Below are 21,610 nucleotides of genomic sequence, written 5' to 3'. Positions count from 1 at the left end.
TAAAAGACATGGTCATGTTTTCTGCTGTGACACCAAAAGAATAACTAAAAATAACACCAAGGACCATTTCAGGTGCCCATTATGGAGTCGTATAAAAGATCTCAGTCAAGAGTATTTATAGCCAAGGTGGTGATAAGAGACACTAAGAGGAGGTGGGGGAAAAAGCAAATACCTACTGGCTAGCACCTGGAGAGGATATGATGTTAGGTTTTACAGGCCCTGCTGTACTGACACTCTTAAAAGATAATGCAGAAAATGACAATGCAGTATGACAAGAGTTTGGGCATTGTCCTCTGAGAGCCACTGAAAGTTGTTAAAGCAGGAGAGTGATGATGAGCTTTAAGTCATATCAGTCATTTTCAAACTGTGGTCAATGAATTCTCCATACATTCAAAATCTTTCTTGGAAACTTGAAATTTAACCTAGATGAATGTAAAAACAGCTCTGACACATGTGTATGCACATATGCCCGTGGACACAATCATTCCCTGTCCTCTTAAAAGTATTTTGAGAAACTAAGCTTTCAATGCCTGGTGCAGACTGTAACTACGTCCTCAGCATTTTAGTACACACAGATGTGGCAGAGAGCAGAGGCTTTGTATTTGTCTGCTGAATTAAAGACAGGCTACAAAATTTCCAAACAATTAGAAGGCATTTTTTATTTTTTTATTTTTTTTTGTCTTTTTGCTATTTCTTGGGCCGCTCCCGCGGCATATGGAGGTTCCCAGGCTAGGGGTTGAATTGGAGCTGTAGCCACCAGCCTATGCCAGAGCCACAGCAACACGGGATCCGAGCCGCGTCTGCAACCTACACCACAGCTCACGGCAACGCCGGATCGTTAACCCACTGAGCAAGTGCAGGGACCGAACCCGCAACCTCATGGTTTCTAGTCAGATTCGTTAACGACTGCGCCACGAAGGGAACTCCTAGAAGGTATTTTTTAAACTCTTATCTTCAGGTCATGAAATTCAACTAACAGATCTCTCTATGTATTAGTCCAAATGATGGACCTATCAATAAAAGGAATTTCTTAAGTTCCCTTATGGAGCAGTGAGTTAAGGATCCATCGTTGTCACTGCAAAGGCTCGGGTCACTACTGTAGCGTGGGTTCAATCCTTAGCCTAGGAGCTTTCATATGCCACGGGTGCAGCCAAAAAAGGAAAAAAAAAAAGGAATTTCCCCTTGTTAACAATTTAAACATTACACTAGAGGCAAGTCAGTCTGCCACTCAGACAAATCACACCATAAGTAGGTCTAATTTGTTTTCCCCTTTAGAAAAAGTCTTTTAGAAAATTCTTTTCACATTTGTAAATACCTAAAAGTACACCATGCATTGCAAAAGTGAATAAGGAACTCATTAAAAGCATTCACAAGAAAATTACAGCTGTGGCTCCTTTGTCATCTGCCTGCCCTTCTTAGTAATGACTTTTCCTCTTTTACGGTGCTTTCAAAAAGCAGACATAATTAATAAATAAGACAATTATTCTTCATTTTCAATAGCAGGCTTTGAGAAGACAGTACAAAAAATATAAAATAGCCCATTTCTTAAAACAATGACAGATTTTAAACGTAGAGGAGACTTTGTCCATTTAAATGACTCAGGGTTTGTACTTTTCAAATTGATTTTGGGTTATAGTTACATACAAAACAATTAGTCTATTTTTTCCATTTGCTCCATGACTAAACTATAAAAAGAAAATTATAGCTGTCTCCTCCAAGCTGCTAAGCTTTTATGAATGTGGTAATAACCATGCTATTTCCATGCCATGGGAGTTGTGATTATAAGAATAAGCATTAAATATTTTATTTATAGCAAAGACATATTGTGAGCTAAGATCCAAAACATACAAAGACACTTATTAACTAAGGGGAAAGACTACATAAATACATCTTAGACATGTATCAACCAATTCTACCATCCAGGCAGCTTGCTGTCCCATTTCTGACTATATGCTGTCATCTGAGAGACCATTTCTAGAATAATCCTCTAAGGACAAGGGTACCCGTAGTGACAAAGGTGTTTTGTTAACTGTAAAGCACGTATTATTCATGTAGCTAATAACTAGTTGATGTTGGAGTTCCCATCATGGTACCATGGAAAAAATCCAACTAGGAACCATGAGGTTTCGGGTTCAATCCCTGGCCTTGCTCAGTGGTTAAGGATCCAGCGTTGCCGTGAGCTGTGGTATAGGTCAAGCAGCTGTAGCTCCAATTCAACCCCTAGCCTGGGAACCTCCACATGCTGCAAGTGCAGCCCTAAAAAGCAAAAAAAAAAAAAGAGTTCCTGTTGTGGCGAAGCAAAATCAAATCCGACTAGGTTCGATCCCTGGCCTTGCTCAGTGGGTTAAGATCTGGCGTTGCTGTGAGCTGTGGTGTAAGTCACAGACACGGTTCGCATCTGGCACTGCTGTGGCTGTGGCGTAGGCTGGCAGCAACAGCTCTGATCAGCTCCCATCAGATTCCTAGCCTGGGATCCTCCATATACTGCGGGTGCGGCTCTAAAAAACAAAACACAAAAAACAAACAAAAACAAACTAGTTTATGTTAAAAAGCAACTTTTTGGAACTTCCCTGGTAGTTCAATGGGTTGAAGACTCAGTGTTGTCACCCAGTGGCTTGGGATGCTGCTGTGGCATGGATTTGATCCCTGGCCCAAGAATTTATGCATGCCCCAGGTGTGGTCCCCCCAAGAGCAACTTTTAATGCATTCATTTTTATTCAATATGACAAGCTTTGGTTTCCTTTTCTGCAAAACTGAGATACCTACCATCACAGAGGTGTTAAGGAATTTCATTATTAATAGACATTCAATAAATAATAATCCTCTAACAAGTTCCTTTGATGGCTAAGCACTAGACTGGATACTGGAGGCATAGAGTATCAAGAGGTCCCTGTCCTCAATAAGCTCTGTCTCTAGGTCCACCTACCACCAAACAACTCTTTTGGCATGTAGAAGTCTCAGGGCCAGGGATCGTACCCGTGCCATGGCAGTGACAATGCTGGATCCCTAAACCAGCTGAGCCACCAGGGAACTCCCAAACAATTCTTGATATGGTTTAACTGCTGTTTTGTTTTGTTTCGTTTTCCTGGTATAATACAATAGGGGAAATTTCAAGAGAACATACTGACATGTTTTATAAAAAGCTACAGGTTTATTAATGTAATATATTCTGATATACATCAAAATTGTAAGCAGGCTTTTTGAGTCTCAAGTATGAAATCACAATTTTCAATATTAACTAAAAACAAAAAAGGGTGCTGATGGCCATTAATGTGTTTTAGTCCAAAATGAAAATGCAGAAGATGTTTACTTTGGTGGATCTGTGTTAATGCCATATTTTTCCTTGAGAAGCTTCAACTGTTCTTCCTTCTTCTTTGTGTCCATCTTCTGAAATGCCTGAAAATGTGGTAAGCACCAAAGTTAACAGTTATCAATCTACAGTCAAATGAATTTCACCAATAGTGCCAGCTAGAAAAGAACTCAAGTACACATCTCCCCTAATGGTACAATTTTCCACTACCTCTCTCATGGGCTCTCCCCACATGATGAGAACCATGGATATACTTACCCTGTTGGCATTATAGTACAAGACCACGAGGTATCTGTTACAAACATTGAATCCTGACAGGTGATCACATGCATTCTTGGCATCAAATATGTCTTCATAGACCACATAAGCTGTTCCTCTAGTTTCAGGTGTGTTCCCCCTACAGAGTTGAAACAGATTTAATTAAGATACACATTTACCTGAAAACCATCAGAGGAAATAGACATTATAGACAGGTATGTTGGATAAGCCTGTAATTTCTCAAATTAGGTAATTTTTGTTTTAAGTAAAATAGTTCAGGTTAAACTTCTATCAAGAACACTAACGTGAGGAGCTTCCATCATGGCTCAGTGGTTAACGAACGGGACTAGAATCCATGAGGATGCGGGTTTGATCCCTGGCCTCACCTCACTCAGGGTCAAGGATCTAGCATTGCCATAAGCTGTGGGGTAGGTCGCAGACATGGCTCAGATCCCACGTTGCTGTGGCTGTGGTGCAGGCCGGCGGCTACAGCTCCAATTCGACTACTAGCCTGAGAACTTCCATGTGCCACAGGTGTGGCCCTAAAAAAATTTTTTTTTAGTTCCAATCCTTAAAGACCAAACAATATTAATGTAGGTAACAACTGTTTCTGGGTAATATTCTACTAAGGTTTTTCAAATCCATAAAAATAAAACTGATTTTGTATCTATCAGGAAGGTAGTGTGGGAGAGAAGCCCCTACCAAGACAGCAAAATTATAAATGATACACAAGAAAACAGCCAACCACCATCTTTTATGGCCAGAAAGGCTGTACCCCAATATAAGGAGTTAGCATAGTTTCTTCCACTTTTCTTAGCAGATTCACTGCTTTTTTAAAACACAAAACTCCCAACTTTCATACATTCTTTTTTTTTTTTCTTTTTGGGCCATACCTGTGGAGTTCCCAGGCTAGGGGTCAGATTGGAGCTGCAGCTGCCAACCTACACCACAGCCACGCAGGATCTGAGCTTCATCTGTGACCTACACCACACCTCATGGCAACACCGGATCTTTAATCTACTGAGCGAGGCCAAGGATCAAATCCACATGCTCATGGATGCTAGTCAGGTACATAACCTGATAAGCCACAACGGGAACTCCCCACACATTCATTTTTAATAACACCTGTACCTTCATGCATTACACAGCCCTACGCAGCCTGGGAAAAGAGCTGGGTTTCTAGAGAGACTGGGGTTGAAGTGTACTTGTAGGTAGTTACCTGTGAGCCAGAGCAGAATGCTACAATGTGGCCAGAAGGGTAAAGTGAGGCTGGATCTCGCCCATGGATATGAGACTGCTTCTTGTTCAACTGTTCCTTGCCACCTCCTCTCCTCACATCACAAACTCCCATTAGGGGAGGGGGTAGGGAAGTGTGAGGAGCAGCAAACTGCAGGTGGCAGATGGCCATGTGCTTGTGAGTGGGGACAGCGGGCAGAGGTCCCAATCGGCTTATGTTCCAGTAAGCTAAACATGGATCCCCTTGCCTTTTTGTGTTCTAGCCACCCACTGCAACTGAGGACTCAGGTTTACCAACTGCCATAGTCCCTGCCCAGGGTCAAGGAAAGGCAGTGGGCCCATGGGAAGGGGAAGATCTGGTGAAGAATGAGACTACAGTCTTGGGCCCCAGCCAGAACCTGTGCTTCCTGTAAAAGGGGATGGGATAGGTACAGGGTACTGGGTGGTTAGAGGGTGCCAGTGACACTGAACACTCTCATTCTGTCAGGCAGCATAGGCCTGATGGAGAATTTTATAAAATTCCTTACTCTGCAAATAATCTAACAACTTTAGGACTTTTGACCATTTTCAAGAATGTTTTAGGTATGAGAACTGGGGACTACCCAAAGGAAAAACACTGTCCCGAAGATTTTCCCAAAAAGTCTACCTAATTTTTCCTTCAGAATAAAACCATTAAAAAACTTGGCGACATTTGTGGAGTTCCCCTGTGGCATAGCTGGTTAAGAATTCAGAGTCACTGCAGCAGTTTGGGTAGCTGCTGTGGCATGGGTTCAATCCCGGGCCTGGGAACTTCCAAATGCTGTGGGTATGGCCAAAACAAAACCAAAAGAACTTAGCAACATTTAAAGTTCCTTAAGAGCAAACACGAGTGTATAGTTTATTTCACTCCCACAGTACTATGATTACAGCAAATACTAATAAGCATTTGAAGGGTAGAGATCTACTTTTTCCTATCAATCCTCTCACATATCTTTTCTGTAGGAAGCTAACAAAACAAAAGGATCTCTTCCTTACATCTTCTTAGAAAGCAGAATAGGTAGGCACTAACTTCATTTTATTTATTTATTATTATTATTTATTTATTTATTATTATTGTCTTTTTGTCTCTTTAGGGCTGCACCCGCAGCATATGGAGGTTCCCAGGCTAGCGGTCAAATCAGAACTGTAGCCATCGGCCTAAGCCACAGGCACAGCCACATGGGATCTGAGCCGAGTCTTCAACCTACACCACAGCTCAGGGCAACACCAGATCCTTAACCCACTGCATGAGGCCAGGGATCTATCCCTTATCCTCATGGTTACTAGTCAGATTCGTTAACCACTGAGCCATGACAGGAACTCCCTCTAACTTCATTTTAAAGACTCTCCATCTTAAGTACCCAGCCCCTAATTACCAACCTATTATCAACCACACTGTAATTTTAATTTTTAAAAACATGTACTTGGTACCTATTATATGTTAGGCACTAAGCTAACATTATTTGCTTTTTTTTTTCATTTTAGGGCAAAAAGACTTCCTAAAAAGGACAGCTGGTCTATAAAACTTCATTTTCATTCTTTTTTTTTTTTTTTTTTGTCTTTTCTAGGGCCACACCCACGGCATATGGAGGTTCCCAGGCTAGGGGTCAAATTGGAGCTGTAGCCACTGGCCTACACCATAGCCACAGCAACGCCAGATCTGAGCCGTGTCTGCGACCTATACCACAGCTCACGGCAACACCGATCCCTAACCCACTGAGTGAGGCCAGGGATTGAACCCGCAACCTCATGGTTCCTAGTTGGATTCGTTAACCACTGAGCCATGACGGGAACTCCTTCATTTTCATTCTTGTTTGAGTAGCAGTGATGATGTATTTCTAGCTCTTGGTTTACTTTTTGGAGGGACAGTGATCATTGAAAAGGAGAGTCCTCAAGGTCTCACAGAGTTTTAAAAGCCAAGAATGCGCTCTCAAGTCATAAAAGAACAGTTATTAAGAATCATTTGGGAGTTCCCGTCGTGGCGCAGTGGAAGTGAATCCGACTAGGAACCATGACGTTGTGGGTTCAATCCCTGGCCTCGCTCAGTGGGTTAGGGATCGGTGTTGCTATGAGCTGTGGTGTAGGTTGCAGACATGGCTCGGATCCAGTGTTGCTGTGGCTGTGGTGTAGGCCAGTGGCTACAGCTCCAATTGGACCCCTAGCCTCCATATTGGAACCTCCATATGCCATGGGTGCAGCCCTAGAAAAGACAAAAAAAGACCAAAAAAGAATTATTCCAACTAAAAATAAAAACTCTAGAAATCCTTTTAATGGACTCTTAGGTAATTGGCTCATTTATACTAGTTAAAGTGACAGTGGCTGTGTTACTGTGTGGTGTAGAGATTCAATTTAGAATCAGAAGATATTATCACTAAATAGCTGTCTGAAGCCAAAAAGGTACTTTTACTCTCTGGGCCTTGATGAAACAGACACAATATCCCCTCCACACAGGGCTGTAGGGTTGCTGATGCAAATAAAAGCAACTATAACTACAGGTGACATACAGTAGATGACCAAAAATATCACTTGAAGGTATAAAGCCCATCTTTAGATTAAATTAAAACATGGATTTGGGAGTACTCCCCATGGTACAGTGGGTTAAGGATGTGACTGCAGTGGCTTGGGTTGTTGAGGAGGCGCAGGTTCCATCCCTGGCCTGGTGCAGTGGGTTAAAGGAAACTGTGTTGCTGCAGTTGCAGCTCGAATTCAATCCCTGGCCTGGGAATTTCCATACACCACAGGTGTGGCCATAAAAAACCAAACCAAACCAAACCATATGGCTGTGTAGTGTAATTATTTTGCCTTATACTTTTAAATCCTCCATAGTTGAAAAATAAAATCATTTTTCTCAGTTACTTTTATATCCCTTTACACAGCTTATTCAGAAATTCTGTTGTCAGTAAAGGAGACAGTGAAGACCGTTGAGAAAATTAAGAGTTAATGCATATAAAAATCATAGCAGAGGACCTCTTTATAAACAGTAGGCATATAATAAATGCTAGCCCTTTCTCTCCTCATCCATTCCCCTCAAACCATTCATTACTACTTCATGCTCTCTATAACTGCATAATACTATTATTGGCTCTAATTAAGCTGGACCATGAGGGTCTCCATGGGTACTTTTCCCTTAGTTTCTAGGCTCTCAGGCCCAATGTCAGCTAATTCTGAGATGATAAATTATGTAATCATTTTCTTTAAATGCCATTTCAAAAGTCTCAGTAAGACTCACACTCTGATTTGACGAATAGGTCCATATTTCCCAAATATATCATACATTTCTTCAGCTGTGATTTTGTAGGGCAAATTTCTTATATATAAAATCCGATTTACTTCAGGTGGAAGTCGAATCTAAAATGAGAAATAACATACTGTTATAATCAAAGACAAGAGTGCTACCGTTTAAAAAATTCTCATAATATATTCTTTTTTTTTTTGTCTTTTGTCTTTTGTTGTTGTTGCTATTTCTTGGGCCGCTCCCGCGGCATATGGAGGTTCCCAGGCTAGGGGTTGAATCGGAGCTGTAGCCACCGGCCTATGCCAGAGCCACAGCAACGCGGGATCCGAGCCGCGTCTGCAACCTACACCACAGCTCATGGCAACGCCGGATCGCTAACCCACTGAGCAAGGGCAGGGACCGAACCCGCAACCTCATGGTTCCTAGTCGGATTCGTTAACCACTGCGCCACGATGGGAACTCCTCATAATATATTCTAATGAAAATGATACATAATTTTTATAAGCCAAGAGTAAGAATTATAATCTGATATTAATAAAAATGGCATGCTCTTTGGAAAAGCAACTGGGCACTGGTTTTAGGGAAGACTATTAGTAGGAATTAATAAAGGGTTACTACACAACCCAGGCCTTTCAATCTTGAGGGAAAAAAACAAAGCTGAAGGCATAAGCCTCCCAGACTTCAGACACTACTACAAAGCTAGAGTAATCAAAACAGTATGGTCTGGCCAAAGAAAAACAGACATACAGATTAATCAGACAGAAGAGACACCCTGGAAATAAACCCATCTACAGTCAACAAATTTTCAACAAAGGAGGCAATTAGGGATAAATCATCAATAGAAAAAAGATAAGTCTCTTCAGCAAGCGGTGTTGGGAAAGTTGCCCAGCTGCATGTAAATCAATGAAGTTAGGACACATCCTCACACCATGCACAAAAACAGACTCAAAATGGCTTAAAGACTTAAATATAAGACCTGATACCACAGAATTCCTAGAAGAGAATATAGGCAAAACAGTCTGACATAAATTGTACCAATGTTTTCTTAGGTCAGTCTCCCAAGGCAATATAAATAAAAGCAAAAATGAACAAATGGGACCTATTCAAACTTACAAGCTTTTGTGCAGCAAAGGAAACCATAAGCAAAAGGAAAAGACAACCCTAAAGACTGGGAAAAAATATATGCAAATGATGCAACTGACAAGGGCTTAATTTCCAAAATATATAAACAGCTCATATAACTTAACAAAAAACCAAACAACCCAATCAAAAAATGAGCAGAAGACCTAAAGAAACATTTCTCCAAAAAAGATATACAAATGTCCGACAGATATATGAAAAGATGCTCAACAATGCTAGCTGTTAGAGAATGAAATCAAAACTATAATGAGGTATCACCTCACACCAGTCGCAATGGCCAGCATTAAAAAGTCTACAGATAGTATGTGCTGGAGAGGGTGAGGAGAAAACAGAACCCGCCTACATTTTTGGTGGGGATATAAGCTGGGTCAGCCATTATAGAGAACAGTATGGAGGTTCCTCAAAAAACTAAAAATCCAGCAATCCCACTCCTGGGCATGTATCTGGACAAAACTATAGTTCAAAGGAGTTCCCTGGTGGCACGCCAGCTTAAGGATCCATCATTGTCTCTGCTGCGACTCAGGTTATTGCTGTAGAGCAGATTCGATCCCTGGCCGGGGAATTTCCAACTGCGGAGGGCATGGCCAAAAAACCCAAAAAGATACATACACCTTTATGTTCACAGCAGCCCTACTCACAACAGATCAATGGATAAAGATGTGGTACATATATACAATGGAATACAACTCAGCCATAATACAACAAAATAATGTCATTTGAAACAACCTGATGGAACTAGAGATTACGCCAAGTGAAGTAAGTCATAAAGAGAAAGACAACTAGTACATGGTATATTTATATGTGGAATCTAAAACACAACACAAATCAACACATCTACAAAACAAAAACAGACTCATAGATATAGAGAACAGACTTGTGGTTGCCAAGGAGTAGGGGGTGGGGGAGAGAAGGACTGGGATTTGTGATCAGCAGAGGCTAATTATTATATATAGGATGCATAAACAAAGTTCAACTGTATAGCACAGGGAACTATATTCAGTATCTTAGGATAAATCATAATGGAAAAGAATATGAAAAAGAATGTATGTACATATAAATGAATCACTTGGCTATACAGCAGAAAGTAACACAACACTGTAAATCAACTATCCTTCAATTAAAAAAAAAAAAAAAAAAAACAGGGATGGAATTCCCATCGTGATACAGTGGAAACAAATCTAAGAACCATGAGGTTGTGGGTTCGATCCCTGGCCTTGCTCAGTGGGTTAAGGATCCGGCATCACCGTGAGCTGTGGTGTAGGTCAAAGACTCGGCTCGTATCCTGCGTTGCTGTGGCTGTGGTGTAGGCAGGCAGCTATAGCTCTGATTAGGTCCTAGCCTGGGAACCTCCATATGCCATGGGTGCGGCCATAAAAAGACAAAAAACAAACAAACAAAACCCCAGGGAGTTCCCTTGTGCCATAGTTGGTTAATGATCCAGCATTGTCACTGCAGGGGCTTGGGTCACGGCTGTGGCATGGGTTCAGTCCCTGCAGGGGAACTCTTATTTAAAAGTCTTCAATAGCACAGACATGTATAGGAAAGAACAAGGGAGTTGTCTGTTCCTGTTTGCTAGATATTAAAACCCCCATGGATGGCCCTTCTCTGGTCTTCTCAGGAATTTGTCATATCAATGATCTCTTCTCCCTTCTGAATTTATTCCTGGCTTCTTTTATTCCTCAGATGAGCTTACATACTCCCAATGGTTACACCAAACAAACGCTGATTTGGATCCTTCTTTGTTCATTCAACAAATATTTAGCAAGCGTCTTCACTATGTATACACCAGATAACGTATGAGGATTACACAGTGAAGGAAAAAAAAAAAAAAAAAAAAGACAAGGTTTCTGCCTTCCCTGAATTTATCAGCTCCCTTCTTACTATCCTATCTTACTCTTTTTCCCCCATTTTTCTTTCAGTCAAATATCTGAAAAGAGGAAGCTTATACTCACTGCCTCATATTGTTTACTTCATGACACTCATCAACTTCCTACAATCTAGCTTCTACCCCAGCACTCTGATAAAAAGTGCTTTTATGCACTAAGACTTGCAGTGTTTAATTCTCATCAACTTAACTTCTCTGAGGCTTTTTTTTTTTTTTTTTTTTTTGTCCTTTTGCCATTCTAAGGCCGCTCCTTCTGCATGTGGAGATTCCCAGGCTAGGGGTCGAATCGGAGCTGTAGCCGCCGGCCTACGCCACAGCCACAGCAACACAGGATCCGAGCCATGTCTGCAACTTACACCACAGCTCACGGCAACACCGGATCCTTAACCCACTGAGCGAGGCCAGGGATCGAAACTACATACTCATAGATGCTAGTCAGATTTGTTTCCGCTGAGCCACGATGGGAACTCCTGTCTTTTTTTTTTTTTAAATGTCTGCACCTGTGGTATATGGAAGCTTCCCGGCTAGGGGGCAAACTGCAGCTGCAGCCCTGGTCTATGCCGCAGCCATGGCAATAGGGATCTGAGCTGCATCTGCAACCTACACTGCAGCTTGCAGCAAGGCCTGGATCCTTAACCTACTGAGTGAGGCCAGGGATCCAACCCACATCCTCACAGTGATAGTGTTGGGTTCTTAACCTGCTGAGCCACAATGGGAACTTCCTCACAGAGTTTTATCTTAAGACTTCTTTTCTCAACTCAGTTTATTCCCCTTCACTCTACATTCTCTTTGGTCTCTTAACCTTACCCATGTTTTCCATACGAAGTCAATGACTCTCAAATATGAGAGACTCAAATATGGGTCTCCCATCCATCCCATCACTCCTGTGTTCTTTATGAACATATTCAATCACATACTGGACATTAGCTTGCTCAACAACTATTTATTAAACTGCAACTATTTCAGACATTAACCTAAGTGTTGTATAAAGGGAAGAATGAGATACTTATCCTCTGCTCTCACATGAGTAGTGGTAACAAATGGTAAACAAATAAGTACAATAAAAGGAGGCAAGGATATACAATGGAAAAAGGACAGCTTGTTCAATAAGTGGTGCTGGGAAAACTGGACAGCCACATGGAAAAGAATGAAATTAGAACACTCCCTAACGCCATACACAAAAATCAACTCCAAATAGATTAAAAACCTACATATAAGACCAGACACTATCAAACTCCTAGAGGAAAACATAGGCCAAACACTCTCTGACATAAACGACAGCAACATCTTCTCAGATCCACCTCTTAGTGTGATGATGGTAAAAACAAAAATAAACAAATGGGACCTAATCAAACTTAAAAGTTTCTGCACAGCAAAGGAAACCCTAAACAACACAAAAAGACAACCCACAGAATGGGAGAAAATCTTTGCAAGTGAATCAACTGACAAGGGATTCATCTCCAAAATTTACAAACAACTTCTGCAGCTCCATACCAAAAAAACAAACAAGCCTATCAAAAAATGGGCAGAAGATCTAAACAGACAGTTCTCCAAAGAAGACATACAGATGGCCAAGAAACACATGAAAAGATGTTCAACATCACTCATTATTAGAGAGATGCAAATCAAAACCACTCTGAGGTACCACCTTACACCAGCCAGAATGGCCATCATCCAAAAGTCAACAAACAATAAGTGCTGGAGAGGGTGTGGAGAAAAAGGAACCCTAGTACACTGTTGGTGGGATTGTAAATTGGTGCAACCACTGTGGAAAGCAGTATGGAGATTCTTCAGAAAACTAAAAATAGAACTACCATTTGATCCAGCAATCCCACTCCTGGGCATTTATCCAGAGAAAACCAAGACTCACAAAGACACATGTACGCTGATGTTCATTGCAGCACTATTTACAGTAGCCAAAACATGGAAACAATCTAAATGTCCATTGACAGAGGAGTGGATCCAGAAGATGTGGTACATATACACAATGGAATATTACTCAGCCATTAAAAAGAACGAAATACCGGCATTCTTGGCAACATGGATGGACCTAGAAACTATCATGCTAAGTGAAGTCAGCCATACAATGAGACACCAACATCAATTGCTTTCATTGACATGTGGAATCTGAAAAAAGGACAGACTGAACTTTGCAGAACACATACTGACTCACAGACATTGAAAAACTTATGGTCTCTGGAGAAGACAGCTTGGGGGGTGGGGGGATGTGCTTGGGCTGTGGGATGGAAATCCTGTGAAATCAGATAGTTATGATCATTATACAACTATAGATGTGATAAATTCATTTGAGTAATAAAAAATTTTTTAAAAATTAAATGATGTTAACACAACAAAACAAAACAAAAATAAGTACAATAGTTTTAGACTTTAAGATTTAAGGTGAAGTAGATGATAAACACTATCAAACAATCACAATATACTTTTCTAGTAAATCTGCTTTCTCACCCTGCAAGACACTGTATCACATTTCCTCTTCTTTCTTCAAAAGTCACCAGCCCCACTCCCTCTAATATCCAGTTAGGCTGTATCCTCTCTTCCCTGCCAACCCAGAAGATAAACTTGGCCCTTGCTTACTGGAGAAAATAGATATGGCCAAATAGTTAAGTGCCTTATATTCAATCTACACTTGTCCATCCACTTTCACTCTCATTGCAATGCCAACCCCCAACTCCAAATTATTCCTGAACCTAACCCATCCTTCTCCTACATCATCAGTTTCTCCCTGGATCATTCTCACTAGCATACGAATCACACCTTATATCATACATCCTTATGTATTATGTATATGTGTGTGTGTGTGTGTGTATATACATATATATATATAATTTCGAATGTTTTTTGTTTGTTTGTGGACCTGCAGCATGTGGAATTTCCCAATCCAGGGAATGAACCTGTGCCATCGCAGTGACCCAAGCCACAGCAGTAACAACAGAGCTGCTGAGCCATGGGGGAACTTCATACATCTTAAAAAAGAAAAATGTTGAGAGTTCCTTGGTGGCTCATTGGGTTAAGGACCCAGGGTTGCCACAGCACTGTGGTGGCACGGGTTCAATCCCTGGTCCTGAACTTCCCTGTACCCGAGGCACAGCCAAAAAAGAAAAAAAAAGAAGAAAGTTAACAATCATACAATTTCTCTTCTCCTATTTACACAAAAACTCATGGAAAAGAACTGTCTCCATTTTCTCAACTTCTACCTTCTTTTCATTCCACTGCAACCAAATTTTCATCCACTGAAATGATTATCATCAAAGTTACCAAGTCTACATCTCAGCATATTCAATTATCTGTCTTCACCTTACTATACCTCTCAGCATCTTAGAGTTGACCACTCTATTTCTCTTGAGACAATTTTTCTGAGGTTTCCATCACACCCCACTCTTTCATATTACAATGTAAGCAGCAGGGCTTTTTGTTTTATTCACCATTTTATCTCCAATACCTAGACTAGTATTTGGTACATACTAAGTGTTCAATACATATGACTGATTTTTCTATCCTCTCTCTCTCAAGTCTGGTACATACTAGATGCTCAAAAAAAGAAAAAAAAATCGCTCAAAACATTAATGAAGGATCCAAAAAGCTCTATGATCCAAGAAGACATCAAGGTTCGAGTTGCCTGTTAAGCATAAGTTATTTATTGCGGAATCATCTGTGCTACTGACTTTTAGGCCGAAGAGAGAATGCTGACGCCAGGTCCTAGGTGCAGGTGAAGCAACATAGGCTGCAACACTATCACTGATAATGGGATAACAGACCGAAGGAACTCTCAAAAGGGGTAGGGGCGGACGTGTGGCTCAAAGAGCACATCTCTAAGGACCAGGTTAGGATGAAATACACTCTGACAGGTCAGTAACTTCTGGGCATCCCCGCGACGGGGATGGAAGAGGGCCAAGAAGGCTCTGATCACGCTGCTGAGAAAGTCCAGCAGCGAAGTGCTCCCCCTCCAACGTCGAAGTCCCCAACACTCACGTTTGCCCTCTTGGCTGCTTGCATCGCCATCCTGGCAGGCTGATGAGGTCACCGCAGCAAACACTTAAATTCCTCCGCTCTTCGGGCGGGCTCGCTCAGCTTAGAACGCAATACCGAGTGAGATATAGGACATCAACAAAAAGACCCCGCCGGGAGCTGTTCTAAAGCGCAGGAATATCACCGTCTCACGCCGAAACGTGCTGACGTAGTCTCTCCTTAGGAAAAGACTTCTGGGCAAAACGGGTCTGAGACTGGATGACGCCGGAAGGCTGAGAGGAAAAGGTCCAAGGAGCTTCCGGGCTCTAAGCCGGAAGGGGCGGGGAATGAGCTTGGGAGGGGGAGGTGTTCCGGTCCGGATGGCCCTGAGCAGCGGAAGCTGACTGGAAAGGGCGGGGCCTGAGGAGAACTGGGTGAGGTGGATTGCCCCTGGGTGAGTGGTGGGAGAAGGCGGGGTCTAGAGTTGGGGGGTGTTGCAGGGCGCTTGCTGCTGTGCTAGGGACACGTTGTGGAGGCAAGGGCTTCTGACTGCGCAAAGCCGAGACTGAAGGGTTCTGGTGTTTGGCTGACGCTGTACCGGGTATTCCGAACTCCTGGCGCAGCCTCAGCCCCCCATCTTAGGCCTCAGGTGACTCGGCCTCTGTAATCACCCCCACACCCCGCCCGGGCCGCTGCGACGCCCCATCTCACTTCCACCTCACTCCCGCTCCGGCGGCCCCAGTCCACGCGCCACTCTTCAATTCCACTCTTTATTTCCTAGACCAGTTTTACAAGGATCGTTAGAGAAGGCTGGGGAAGGAACAGGAGGTTACAGCCCAGCCTGGAATAGCACCCAGTGGCCTGACTGTACAGTGAATTTTCTTGAAGTTTGCTCTTGGAAGACCTGAGGGAGCCACGTCCTCTACTGCCCCCTCCCTCATCCTTCATTGGGGCAGCTCCAGGACGATTTTGCCCATGTTCCTGTTAGTCTCCATATACACATGGGCCGCTTGAATTTCAGTCATGGCATAGACTCTGTCCAGAACCGGCACTAAACGGTGAGGGCTCTCCATGGAGAAGTGGGGCAGAATTTGCTCTGTGAAGCTCTTCACCAGCATCTGCTTGTACTAAGATAAGGAAAAGGAGACCATCAGCCCGGACAGTGGCCTAACAACCTGGCCAGTCCCCATCCTGCTTCGCATTTCTGCTCTTCCTGAAACTTGTACATGTCTGAAAAGTCACACAAGGGCACGAAGTAACCCCTTGACGAACAGCATGTATGTGCATACTCCTAGATTTGTAATCTCTTCTGTACCAGATAAAGATCAAAGCCTGGAGAAAGTATTAGTGTCACTGAAAGCTGACAGGGCTGTTTTTAAGTAAAGACTTCAAGCAGGAGATGGCCTCAGACAGGACTTAATATAGGCTCAATTCAAAAGGGATGTTTAACCTCTGCTATCCCCCAGCAATGTGAAATCATTTTGGGAAACATTCCCAAACTTGGCACCTGCTGGACTGCTACTCACAAAAGATTTCGGGAATGTATAATCTGTTAAAGGTAGGAATTTACTAACCTTATTTACCTAAGAGGTTTTCTTAGCCCACTGAGAACAGTTCTGTCTTTGAAAACAGTCTTGGAACTATTAGAAGTATTTCCTAGCATGGTCAATGCTTCATTTATTGTTATGTTTACATATTACGTATTAGCTATCCTCTTTGTTTTTTTTTGTTTGTTTGTTTTGTTTTGTTTTTTTGCTTTTTAGGGCCACACCCGTGGCATATGGAAGTTCCCGGGCTAGGGGTCAAATTGGAGCTGTAGTCCTGGCTACGCCACAGCCACACCAGATTTGAGCCTCGTCTTCTACCTACACTACAGCTTATGGCAATGCCGGATCCTTAACCCACTAATTGGGGCCAGGGCTTGCGGTCGCAACCTCATGGTTCCTGGTTGGATTCCTTTCCGCTGCGCCATCATGGGAACTCCCTAGCTACCCTCTTTCTAAGATGTTGAGGCCTTTATCAACTGATTTTTATTAGTTCCGTGAAATTAGATTAGCTATTTATCCACAGGGGGGCAGGTTTCTATATAGGCTCTCTAACTTAAGATATGATCTTTATTTTTTCAAGATTATGTGAATGAATCAGACTTTTCTGGATAATAAATCACATGTTTTCTTTTCACTCAATACTCACCTTTTTGTCCCTAGACCTTAACAAACTGGTGATCAGACTTCCTCGTTTGAAAAGTAGCTTTGAAAACAGAGGCCCACTGACGTCAGCTCCTCCCATCAGACCGTAGAGAACCCAGCGACCATCAAGAGCCAGGCAGTTGACATTTTTCTCCCAGTAGGAGCCGCCTATGCAGTCTAGAATAAGGTTGACTCCAGCACCTTCAACACAGATTTGTGATGCTAGTCAGACACAGAAAGCTTGGTGCAAGAAAAGATTTCTCTGATACATTTGTGGATATACGGGTATAAAGAAATACAAGTGCAAGCTGTAAATCTGTAGATTGAACTCAAAACATTGCTCGTAGAAACATGGTTGTAAAAGGAGTTTAGGTAGCTGAACTCTATCATACATGCGTGATATAGTTCCTCTTTTATGATTCATGCCTCAGCTAGAGGGAAATGGGGTGATATCATGATCTGGTATTTCCCTTGACATCCACATCAGTAGAGAACGTACTGGCACCCAGGGGAAGAGGGGAGATCCACCCCAGGCTACAGGGCAGGCTAGTCCATATCTAAGTTATAAAGTGTCTGCACTGGGTTGTCTGAACCATGGCTTTGCTAGCCTGGTTTTCATCTCTCTTTTTTGACTCATGTGGAAAATTGGAAAGGGATGAGCCAAATATATGCAGATTTGGATTTGGAATATAAAGGCATACACCTCTGCTTAACCATTTAGGGAGTCTACTATGACTAGATCCAAACTGGTCTCTGCCCCTCGCCACCTCTTAACTCACTGCAGAGTGGCTGGTTGGGAAAAAGAGGTCCTGAAGAAGTCCAGGCCAACCTTGTGTGATTATCCACTTTCTAAAACATGTGTGAATCATACCACTTACAAGAATGTACAGGAAAATCATCTTAGTTTTAAATATTGCTTGCCTGTCTCCAGTGGTCAAACACCAGAGTACTAGAATTTGTCCTAGGCAGCTGTGCTTTTGGCAGAGGGAAGACAGATCCAGAGGCAACTTTGAGGCTGGTGAGGATTTTTTTTTTCTTCTTTTTTTCTTTTTCTGTCTTTGTAGGGCTGCATTTGAGGCATGTGGAGATTCCCAGGCTAGGGGTTAAATTGGAGCTGTAGCTGCTGGCCTACACCACAGCCACAGCAACACTGGATCCGAGCCACATCTGCGACCTATACCACAGCTCACTGCAATGCTGGATCCTTAACCCACTGAGCAAGGCCAGGGATCAAACATGCATCCTCATGGATGCTTGTCAGATTTATTTCTGGTGAGCCACAACGGGGACTCCAAGGATTTTCTTTAATCTTCCCTGAAGCTCCTGCTCAATCGCAGAAGCTTTGTTTACCTTTGGTGAATTTCAGTGTTGCTTCAGAAAAATCTTCTTCTTTGTAATTGAATCCGGCAGCTGCTCCGAGCTTTTCTGCCATTTGAAGCTTGTGCTGAGAGCCAGCTGTGACTAGAGGAATCGCTCCAGCCATCCGGGCAAGTTGGATGGCAGCTGTGCCTACACCACTTGATCCTGCATGGATTAGCACAGAGTCTCCAGCCTGAACATTTCCTGTGACAGAAAGACAGGAACCATTTCTTTTACTTTCCGACTGCTACGCATTCTCCACATAGGCTTATTCTACCACAATCACCTGGCCCTGGGACCACCAAATGTCAAACCTCTTGCTGTTTTAAGAGCACATATTGATAGTTCTTTTTCATCTTATTGCCTCTGATCAAAGTGGGAAACAACTTATTGAAGCAGTTATTAGCAGGCACATCCATAATCTGTTTTACCTATGAAATAATACCAAAAACACATCTCTGACTTATACTGTCACTACCTGAAGCCAGCCCCTCTTTGGTCTGAAACTGACCTCCAGCTGGCCTTACAAATACAGGCGCTACACAGCCACTGGGCTCCTTCTGAAATGGAGCTTTCAGGAGTGCTGGGGTTTTTTCTGTTTTTTTAGGGCTGCACCTGTGGCATATGGAAGTTCCCATGCTGGGGGTCGAATCAGATGCCACAGCCACAGCCACTCAGTATCTGAGTCGCATTTGTAATCTATACCACAGCTCACGGCAACGCTGGATCCCTGATCCACTGAGCGAGGCCAGGGATGGAACTGCATCCTCATGGATACTAGTCGGGTTCGTTTCCACTGAGCCACAATGGGAACTCCAGGACTGCTGGGCTTTGAGGTGTCTGAGTCATAAAGAAATTGGACCATGCTGTATAGAGTGAGCATGGGCTGGTTCCTCACCCAAGAGATGTAACAGCTGGAAGGCAGTGAGCCAGGCCTCTGGAATGGCTGCAGCCTGGAGCATGGTCAGTCCTGCCGGGATGGGCATGAGGAACCCTTCAGGGACAGTGACATACTGAGCCTGGCCCCCACCAGGCAGCAGAACCATGGCTGGGTCACCAATCTTCCAGTGTCCCTGGCAGCCAGGACCCAGCTCCACCACGTGTCCAGATGCCTCAAGTCCCAAAATGTTGCAGGCTCCTGGGGGTGGGGCATAGTGGCCTTGTCTCTGCAGAGAAAGGGTACACTCAGTAGGGAGCATGATTAGAAATCTTGTGTCACCATCCTGGCCTTAACCCACCATTGGGTCCTTAATCCACTAAGCCACAATGGTAATTCCAAATCCTATTTATTTTGAATAAGTGTCCCCTGATGATTCTGATATATATTTATATTTCTCAATTCAAAAAATGTAGCTGGCCCAGTTTAGTGCTTCAAATAGACGTCAGAAGAAAATTCTTAGCGTACTGCCCTCAGTCAGCTCTGGGACCCCCAGAGTAGAAAGAAGACTCTGGAGCCTTGAGACAGAGACCCCAATTTGAATTACAGTTGGCTTGGTTATTAGTGTTGTGGCCTTGGGCTCCTGAACCTCTCTGACCCTCAGTTTCTTTATCTGTAGAAGACAAAAGGCGAACAGGGTTGCCTAAAGAGTAGTTGAGATAGAGCAAGGCCTAACACACAACCCCCCTGCCCTCCCACCCAACAAATGGTAGCTCCAGACTCATATGGAAGCCTGAGCAGACAATGGATTGACACAGGGTGGACTCTGCTTTGCAAATGCCACTGTGTTTTGTGTAAACAACAGAGACTGAATGGTTCTAATTTCAGAACCCCCAGCACACACTTCATGATGAGCCTTAATTTTGTTGCTCTAAGTCATTCCTTCTGTGTCTGGTGAATGTTTTTTGAAGACCCTGGAGTCCTGCCCAGTCCCTCTCCTGCCTGACCCCTGAGTACCTGGAGTAAGTCCGCCCGGTTCAGGGCGCTGGCTACCACCTTCAGGAGGACTTCACCCTCCCCTGGGCTTGGCTTGGCCACTTCCTTCAAGTGAAGGTTTTCTGGTCCTCCTGGCTTGTCGAAGTGCACAGCTAACATGTTCCCTGAGGACATAGAGTAGTGCAAGGTTCTTTGAGGGGCGCAGCGACCCCTGCCGGCCAGCAGTCTCCCTCTCTAGGTCTGGCTCCTGTCCCTCTACCCTCGTGGTCCTTCTCTGCCACCTCCAAACCCGACCCACACGGAGAACACAGACTGGGAGGGCGAGCAGTGAAAATGGCCGTGCAGGTTGGATGCAGCGGAGTAGGAAAACACTTGCATGAAGCAAGATGCACTCCCTCTGAGTAGGAATCTCCCACCCGTCCGGGTCACTGGAGCCTGAGTTAACTTACTTGCTCCCGGGCTGGGCCCTTCTGCTGCCCCAGGCGACACGGCGCGGTCCCGTGTTCCCTGCGGATCCCCAGAGCAGAATCCCGGAGCCGTGGCGCTGCCTCGGCCGGCACCTCAAGGGTCGGCTGGACTCTGGGCAGCGCGAGGGGTGGGGCTGACCAGAACCAACCCTTCCCTTCTTCTTTCTCCTCCTTCCACCTTTAAAATGCAAAGCTAGCGTCAGCAAATCAGATTTTCTTTAACTTTGCGCCTTTGGAATCTAGTCTTTGTCTTGGTTTGGCGTGGAATGCTGTTCTGGCGCTCACTTTGAGAAAACTTCCCTCTCTCTAGGCAGCTAGGCTGAAGCTCTTGGCAGACGATCGGTCCATTTCCCAGTCAATCCATGCTTTTAGCCCTTTTATGCTGTAGGGCTGGCTTCCTGCCCTTCCTCTGGGTTAGCGTCTCAAGTAGGATGGGCAGGCAGGGTGTGCTGAGAGACGAGAGAGGAGCACTGGGGAAAGGAGGAAGGTAAAAGCAGTCCTGGGATCCTTGTCACTTCCTCCTGTCTTACCTGGGGATGGGGGAGCCGCCCCTGGGAGATGCTGCCCAGTGAGGCAATTTAGCCTGATTAAAGGCTGTATAAATAGGCTATATCAAGGTTTCTCAACTTCGCCACTATTGACATTTTGGACTAAATAATTTTTTATTGTCCTGT

At 43.7% G+C, this 21,610-nt stretch overlaps 2 protein-coding genes and 1 long non-coding RNA gene across 5 annotated transcripts; 1 reads left to right on the top strand and 2 right to left on the bottom strand.

The window, feature by feature from the left end:
• Positions 1–3,131: 3,131 nt before the first annotated feature.
• SF3B6 (splicing factor 3b subunit 6) lies at positions 3,132–15,251 on the bottom strand. The gene is made up of 4 exons (XM_003125364.5): positions 15,073–15,251; positions 8,052–8,170; positions 3,569–3,707; positions 3,132–3,396 (listed from the first exon to the last, which is right to left on the bottom strand). Exons 1-4 carry the CDS (start codon positions 15,100–15,102, stop codon positions 3,307–3,309), a joined length of 378 nt encoding a protein of 125 aa, XP_003125412.1. The 5' UTR covers positions 15,103–15,251; the 3' UTR covers positions 3,132–3,306.
• A 199-nt stretch (positions 15,252–15,450) lies between these two features.
• On the top strand, positions 15,451–19,047 carry LOC146404933 (uncharacterized). Of its 2 annotated transcripts, none has more exons than XR_014842482.1 (2): positions 15,451–15,482; positions 15,830–19,047. It is a non-coding gene; the product is annotated as an uncharacterized LOC146404933 (long non-coding RNA). The 2 variants fall into 2 exon arrangements; XR_014842483.1 differs by having other exon boundaries at positions 15,451–15,502; positions 15,830–17,234.
• TP53I3 (tumor protein p53 inducible protein 3) lies at positions 15,805–21,050 on the bottom strand. 2 transcript variants are annotated; one of them, XM_003125363.7, is made up of 6 exons: positions 20,919–21,050; positions 20,491–20,633; positions 19,495–19,762; positions 18,588–18,800; positions 17,242–17,438; positions 15,805–16,175 (listed from the first exon to the last, which is right to left on the bottom strand). In XM_003125363.7, exons 2-6 carry the CDS (start codon positions 20,626–20,628, stop codon positions 15,993–15,995), a joined length of 999 nt encoding a protein of 332 aa, XP_003125411.1. In that variant the 5' UTR covers positions 20,629–20,633; positions 20,919–21,050; the 3' UTR covers positions 15,805–15,992. The 2 variants fall into 2 exon arrangements, with proteins under 2 accessions (XP_003125411.1, XP_084876010.1); XM_085019884.1 differs by lacking the exons at positions 19,495–19,762; positions 20,919–21,050 and having other exon boundaries at positions 20,491–20,623.
• Positions 21,051–21,610: the final 560 nt, after the last annotated feature.

This window comes from Sus scrofa, chromosome 3, assembly GCF_054392235.1.
Source record: "Sus scrofa isolate SSC_HxYL_T2T_F1_AM1 chromosome 3, Sscrofa_HxYL_maternal_Yorkshire_Landrace_v2.0, whole genome shotgun sequence".
In the NCBI taxonomy this organism is placed as follows: domain Eukaryota; kingdom Metazoa; phylum Chordata; class Mammalia; order Artiodactyla; family Suidae; genus Sus; species Sus scrofa.
This window is presented reverse-complemented; position numbering and strand designations above follow the sequence as displayed.

What these genes read in the sequence shown, in the direction of transcription:
- SF3B6 (XM_003125364.5), bottom strand. Translation starts at nt 15,102, where the DNA reads ATGGCGATGCAAGCAGCCAAGAGGGCAAAC. An exon ending in AAGCAGCCAAGAGGGCAAAC is followed by an intron (nt 8,171 to 15,072) that starts GTGAGTGTTGGG and finishes TTCTCATTTTAG; the next exon opens with ATTCGACTTCCACCTGAAGT. An exon ending in TGTACTATAATGCCAACAGG is followed by an intron (nt 3,397 to 3,568) that starts GTAAGTATATCC and finishes CCACATTTTCAG; the next exon opens with GCATTTCAGAAGATGGACAC.
- TP53I3 (XM_003125363.7), bottom strand. Translation starts at nt 20,628, where the DNA reads ATGTTAGCTGTGCACTTCGACAAGCCAGGAGGACCAGAAAACCTTCAC. An exon ending in CCAGCTGTTACATCTCTTGG is followed by an intron (nt 18,801 to 19,494) that starts GTGAGGAACCAG and finishes TTTCTGTCACAG; the next exon opens with GAAATGTTCAGGCTGGAGAC. An exon ending in AACACTGAAATTCACCAAAG is followed by an intron (nt 17,439 to 18,587) that starts GTAAACAAAGCT and finishes TCTGTGTTGAAG; the next exon opens with GTGCTGGAGTCAACCTTATT.